The sequence below is a fragment of the Lontra canadensis genome, unplaced genomic scaffold, assembly GCF_010015895.1.
Source record: "Lontra canadensis isolate GAN:19392208 unplaced genomic scaffold, GSC_riverotter_1.0 scaffold22, whole genome shotgun sequence".
Classification (NCBI taxonomy): domain Eukaryota; kingdom Metazoa; phylum Chordata; class Mammalia; order Carnivora; family Mustelidae; genus Lontra; species Lontra canadensis.
The window spans coordinates 1,729,601-1,736,068 of record NW_022631016.1 but is presented as its reverse complement, the minus strand read 5'-3'; the positions used below and the strand labels follow the sequence as shown (position 1 = coordinate 1,736,068).

At 56.7% G+C, this 6,468-nt stretch overlaps 1 protein-coding gene across 1 annotated transcript; it reads left to right on the top strand.

Annotated features, from left to right (window-relative positions):
• The first annotated feature begins 21 nt into the window (after positions 1–21).
• On the top strand, positions 22–5,232 carry IRX2 (iroquois homeobox 2). Its single transcript, XM_032861846.1, has 5 exons — positions 22–386; positions 1,717–2,122; positions 2,377–3,090; positions 3,898–3,972; positions 4,641–5,232. The coding sequence occupies exons 1-4, from the start codon at positions 138–140 to the stop codon at positions 3,948–3,950; spliced, it is 1,422 nt and encodes a 473-aa protein (XP_032717737.1). The 5' UTR covers positions 22–137; the 3' UTR covers positions 3,951–3,972; positions 4,641–5,232.
• Positions 5,233–6,468: the final 1,236 nt, after the last annotated feature.

Below are 6,468 nucleotides of genomic sequence, written 5' to 3'. Positions count from 1 at the left end.
AGTGCGCCGGCCGGCCTGCCTCGGCCCGGGGCCCCCGCGCCCGCCGCCGCGCCGCGCCCCGGCCGGGCGTGGATGGAGGGCGCCGCGCGCCTTGCCCGCTGCTCGGCGTGACGCGGGCCCACTGCCCCGCGCCCACCATGTCCTACCCGCAGGGCTACCTGTACCAGGCGCCCGGCTCGCTGGCGCTCTACTCGTGCCCGGCGTACGGCGCGTCGGCGCTGGCGGCGCCGCGCAGCGAGGAGCTGGCTCGCTCGGCGTCGGGCTCGGCGTTCAGCCCGTACCCGGGCTCCGCGGCCTTCACGGCGCAGGCGGCCACCGGCTTCGGCAGCCCGCTGCAGTACTCGGCCGACGCCGCCGCCGCCGCCGCCGGCTTCCCGTCCTACATGGTAACCGCGCGCGGCCGGGCGGGAGAGGACGCGGGACGCCCGGGCGCCGGGGCCGCGATCGGGGCGCGAGGGCGCGGGGAAAGTGCCGCGGGCGGTGGCTCCGGAGGCTCGGACGCGGGCGGCCGCGCGGCGGGCGGGACGGGAGGTCGGAGTGAGAGGCGGCGCGGCCCGCTGGCGACGTCCCCCAGACCCGAGGCCCGCGCCGCTTCCCCTTGGCTCTCGGGGTGATGTTCCCAAAGAGCCTGAAAAGTGCGAGCCCGCCGGGGTCGGGGATCTGTGCCGGGTTGCCCCTCGTTCGCGCGCCGGAGCCCGGCGAAGGGTGCAGAGCGGGCCGGGGACCCGCTTCCCTCGGCTCGGGGAGCGAAGTGGGGCTCGGCGCCCCTGGGGCCTCCGGGACGACTGCCGGGCGCTTCGGGGTCACTTGCGGGGCTTGGGGGTCACCGGTTGGGGGAGGGAGCGGAGTACCCGGCGGCAGCTCGGAGGCCCCGCCAGGCGCGCCGCGATCTCGGCCTTAATCTGTCCCATAGGCCGCCCTTTCGAGAAACGTGTCGGCGGGCGTACGGCAGCCCTGGTTGCCGCTTCGGTCCCGGGCGTACGGAGAGCCGCCCCTGCTTCCGCGACCTGGCGTCGGCCCGCTCGCCTCGGGTTCCGCAGCTGGGCCCGGCCCGGGTGGCTGTGACGCCCGTTTCGGGCGATGGAGGCCGTTAGGGGGTGGGGGGGTGGTTGTCGCCACTGCCCGCCCTCGGTGGAATTCCGAGGCAGGGACAGCGGAGCTGGGGCCTCCGCGGAGGCGGCAAATGTCTCGAATTTAAACGTTAAAGGCTGAATTAAAATGCTAATTACCGCGTATTTGAAGAATTGGAAACGGTGACTGGCTTCTGAGTTGCAAATTGGATTTGCGGAGCTTTAGAGCGGTGAATGGCGGAGCGGGGGCTCCGAGTGGCTTTTTAACCATATAAGGGCGGGGAAGGGGGAGTAGGGGGAGCCAGCCAGAGAAATTTAGATATCAAGAAAGTACCTGTGGGTCTGTGAGCGCGCTGTTTGCGTACATCTGCGCCCGCAGCTCAGGGACATTTGGGAGGAAGAGATGTCATTTTAGGAAAGTGCAATAGTTCAAAAACTCGAGATTGGAACTGCAGCGTTTTCCCGATCAGCAGCCTGTCTTACTTTACCCGCTGCGTTTTTTTCTGCTCTTTTGACGCGGGAAATAAGGCTCCAGCGCAGGACTCACCCTGGGCAAGGCGGCATCGGGAGGTCGGAGGGGTCACCTTTGGGCTGAGGAGGGCCAGGGCCCCGCACACCCCACTCACCAGACTCTTGTTGGTTCCAGGGCGCCCCGTATGACGCCCACACTACCGGGATGACGGGCGCCATCAGCTACCACCCGTATGGCAGCGCGGCCTACCCATACCAGCTCAACGACCCAGCCTACCGCAAGAACGCCACGCGGGACGCCACGGCCACGCTCAAGGCCTGGCTCAACGAGCACCGCAAGAACCCCTACCCCACCAAGGGCGAGAAGATCATGCTGGCCATCATCACCAAGATGACCCTCACGCAGGTGTCCACCTGGTTCGCCAACGCGCGCCGCCGCCTCAAGAAGGAGAACAAGATGACGTGGGCCCCGAGAAACAAGAGCGAGGACGAGGATGAGGACGAGGGTGACGCTGCGAGGAGCAAGGGGGAGAGTCCAGACAAGGCGCAGGAGGGCACAGAGACATCAGCGGAGGATGAAGGTGAGCAGGGCCGCGGTGGTGCGAGGTCGGGGGGAGCTTTCTACCCAGACCAGGGCAGAGTCGAGGTCGGGGAGGATGCCCCCACCGCCACCCAGATGCGCGTGGGGCCCATCTAGTCCCAGGGCATTTCCTGGGGAGGCTATGCTCCCCCTAGGACGCGCCAGGCTGGGGTCGGGGTGGGAGATCACGTGGGGCGAGGCTGCCCGGGGCCTGGGCGTTCACCGCGTCCCACAGCCCTGCCCGCGCCCCTGCAGGGATCAGCCTGCACGTCGACTCGCTCACGGATCACTCGTGCTCAGCCGAGTCGGATGGGGAAAAGCTGCCTTGTCGGGCCGGGGACCCCCTGTGCGAGTCGGGCTCCGAGTGCAAGGATAAGTACGACGACCTGGACGACGACGACGAGGACGACGAGGAGGGCGAGCGGGACCTGGCGCCGCCCAAGCCCGTGACCTCGTCGCCTCTCACTGGCGTGGAGGCGCCGCTGCTGAGCCCCCAGCCCGAGGCCGCGCCCCGCGGTGGCGGCGGCGGCAAGATGCCCCTGGGCAGCCGGACGTCGCCGGGCGCGCCGCAGCCCGCCAGCAAGCCCAAGCTGTGGTCTCTGGCCGAGATCGCCACGTCGGACCTCAAGCAGCCAAGCCTGGGCCCGGGCTGCGCGCCGCCGGGGTTGCCCGCGGCCGCCGCGCCCGCCTCCTCCGGGGCGCCGCCGGGCGGCTCGCCCTACCCCGCCTCGCCGCTGCTCGGCCGCCACCTCTACTACACGTCGCCCTTCTACGGCAACTACACAAACTACGGGAACTTGAACGCCGCGCTGCAGGGCCAGGGGCTCCTGCGGTACAACTCGGCGGCCGCGGCCCCGGGAGAGGCGCTGCACTCCGCGCCCAAGGCGGCCAGCGACGCGGGCAAGGCGGGCGCGCACCCGCTGGAGCCCCACTACCGGCCCCCGGGCGGCGGCTACGAGCCCAAGAAAGGTAGGCGACCCGCGGCCCTCGGGGCCTCCGGGGAGGGAGGGCCAGCGGGGCCCGGCTTAGCCCGCACTCCCGAGAGAGCCTGGGTCAGGGACCAGGGAGACCCTTGGACCTGGCACGGGGAGCCTTTGTTGCTATAGGAGAGAAGGGAGAAGCTGGAGTGCGACCCTCCGACCAGAAGTTAGGGGAAGTGAAGGGGGCGGTGGCATGGAAAAGGGGAGGGGAGGGCACAGCTACCCTGGCCTTGGAGTAAGGCTTAGCCCTTCCGTACTTGCATTTTTATTTAACTTGCTATTATCATTATGATTAGTAGTAGTATGATTGATCTGTTTCCGCCAAAAAAAAAAAAAAAAACTTGTCAAGAAATGCAGATTACAGCTTGTCTCCCAGTTGATAGAGCTGAAGCTTTGGTGTGTTCTGTTAGGAGAGTCTCAGCCCAGTCTTCTCTTCTGCTTTTGGTCGGAAGGAAACAAAACGTCCCAGTAACTCTGAGAGGCGCTCATTCCTCCAAATAGAAGGCCAGAGTCTTTGCGGCTCCCCAGGCCCTCTCCCTGTCTCCTCCCGTGCCTGGCTCCTGGTTCAGGCTGGAGTTCCTAAGACCTGCAGGAGCTCCAGGAGGCAAGAAAAGAAAATGAGAACAGGAAATGTGTCCCAAATCTGTCTCAGACAGTGGCGGCTCAGTTTCCCTAGACTGATTTGTGCGTTCAGGGAGCGAGCGTGCGTGGGCGTGCGGGCTGGTGGGTGCGCAGCTGTCTGGGAGACAGATGGCTCTGGGGTCAGGTTCTGACTAACTGCCCCCTCCCCTGACAGATGCCAGTGAGGGCTGCACCGTGGTTGGTGGGGGCGTCCAGCCCTACCTATAGAAGGCCCGTGGGCAGCACGCAAGTAAGTGGGCACGCGGGGGGGCGCTTACAGCTTTGCCCTGTAAAGCTGCTTAATGTCTGTTTCTTGCTTCTTGTCATGGAGTCCGATGACAGAGCTTTGCCATGTTTTTCCGTCTTTTTAAAATTTCCCTTTAAGTGGGAAAGGAGCTGTTCTTTGTTATTCGAGTCCCTCTCTTTCCACTCAAGCTCTGCTACGAAGAGTCACCCCTTTATTGGGAACGCGTATATGGTACCACTGCTGTTGTTTTCTCGTTGAAAAATAGATCATTAAAATATGGGTATTTGTATGCAGTTTGGAACCATATTTTACTACACTAGACTTGTCATAGACACGGGCTTTGACAAGCTAGTGCTGCTGAAGCCTGGGGCGTCAGGACCCTTTAGAGGTGACGTTTGCAGAGTAAACCAAAGAGAGCCGGAAGAAGCACTAGCCGTTTATCAGGCCTGCCCCCGTGTCCAGATGGACTAGATAGGACCCCGCCGTTCGCCGGGCTTACAGCAATATCTCAAAAAATCCCTACTTTACAACTAGGCAAAATTACTAATCACAGATCTTGAAGATGTTGGGGAAGAGGCGACATCATTTCAGATTGACTCGTTTTTATAATGGGATGAGTTGGTGTGCAGCTGAAGGATTTGGGATGATTTGGTTTTTTCCTTGGTCCACAGGTAGGTGTCACAATTGCTTTGGAAAAAAAAAAAGTCAGCAGGCCATTCTCTCTCCCCACGTTCATAAATATACAGATATAAAAACACATCTCTGAGCCCGGACCGCATCTCGTGCCACCATAAAGGAGAAGGACCCACAGACTCTAACCGAACAGACTCTTGTTGGACATAACCGTGAATTTGTTGGCATAGTATAGCTTCCCCAATGTACGTGTGACTTTTGAAAACAATCTTTTTTCTCAGGATATCTTGAATTGATCACTTCATTGCCACGGTATATATTCTATAGGTGTGATAGGATTTACTGTAAAATTTATTTGTAAAAGATGTACACAGTAGAAATAAAATGTGATTGAAGAACTTGAGTACTTAAGAAGTGAAAACAAATTTGATATTTATTTTTATAAGGATATAAAGCTTCTAGTAATTTATGCAAGTTGTATTGCAATGGAATCTAAACTTTTTGTAAATAAATTCTGCCTGGTTTTTATTTGAACATTGCTGGTTATACAATCTTCGTTGGTTGTTTAACAAGAATTCTTTACTAATTTATATCTTAAATTGTAAATAAAAACAGACTAGTCTACGACAATATGGTGTCTGGGGCTCGTTTTTCCTAGGAGAGTGATTTGGGTGTGGAGCCCCAGTTAATGGCAGCCCCTCCCCCCGAGGTGATCTGACCTCAGGCTTTTTAATGAAAATGTGTAAAATAATCTCTCCCTTCTCCTGCTCATTAAAAAAAGGAGAAAGGCAGATGGAAGAGAAATACATAGTAGGGCAATAACACCCAGTTTGGGATTATTTATATGTGCAGGTATTGTAAGAAAATTAAGATTTTTGTGCTCTGAATAGGCAAATCACTTGTTCATGTCAATTTTTTTAAACTTAACATCCTCACGCATTTTCAAGCTTAAACATCCTCATGTGTTATGGTGATTTTATATTTTATTTCTATGCTGGCTTTTTGAACCTTCTAGATCATGTAAGCTGGAGGACTGTGATAGCACGGGTGGTAGGGAGTCGCACCTCTGACCCACCATAAATTCTGGGGGGAGTAATTGTTTATTTTAAAGCCTGAATTATCTGCATTGGCAAAGATTATTCCGATTTAAGGGCCTTGACTCTCCCTTGCATATATTGCACATTGAACACAAGGTGAAAATCTGGGAGGAGAGATTTATTTTCCCTTTGGTGACTTTTACCCTTACCCTGGGGGAAAAGAAAAGTTTAAACAACCTTCGAGTATGGCCTGGTTATTGTGCTGCTCCCTACCTAATTACAGGACAAGCCTGGAATTTGTAGGCAAGTAGCGTATTCCCTTTGATGAGTATCATAAAAGCAGCAAACCTGTCATTTTAATTTTCAGCAAAATTATATGGATATCCCTATAATATGATTTCAGAGAAGAAATGAACAATCATTTATTTCCTTTCCAAAGATAAATTGAGTGAATATAACTTACGGTTATAAAACAAGAATAATAGCTTCTTAGATTGCCCTTTAATCAATCATACACTTACTTTTCAAGAGGTTCATCTGTTTTATTCCGTGATTAATAATGCTGCCGCAAGAGCGCATTACTGGATCCCAGCGGGGGACGTCCCGGATGCTTTTAGCTGCTTTGGAATGGTCAGTTGGGGTTCATTATGGGCTGATATTGAACAATTTATAAAATCTTGTCTACACACCTGCCAGCTCCGATCGGGCGACGCGTCTGAGGATGGGAAATTGCTGGACCAGTTGATATTGACAAACGGATCTCTCTCCAGTGGCTTTTTGTGCTGTCGAAATTAGTGGCCTCTTGCTGGGGTCTTGTTAGAAAGGGTAT

What these genes read in the sequence shown, in the direction of transcription:
- IRX2 (XM_032861846.1), top strand. Translation starts at nt 138, where the DNA reads ATGTCCTACCCGCAGGGCTACCTGTACCAGGCGCCCGGCTCGCTGGCG. An exon ending in GACATCAGCGGAGGATGAAG is followed by an intron (nt 2,123 to 2,376) that starts GTGAGCAGGGCC and finishes GCGCCCCTGCAG; the next exon opens with GGATCAGCCTGCACGTCGAC. An exon ending in CGGCTACGAGCCCAAGAAAG is followed by an intron (nt 3,091 to 3,897) that starts GTAGGCGACCCG and finishes CTCCCCTGACAG; the next exon opens with ATGCCAGTGAGGGCTGCACC.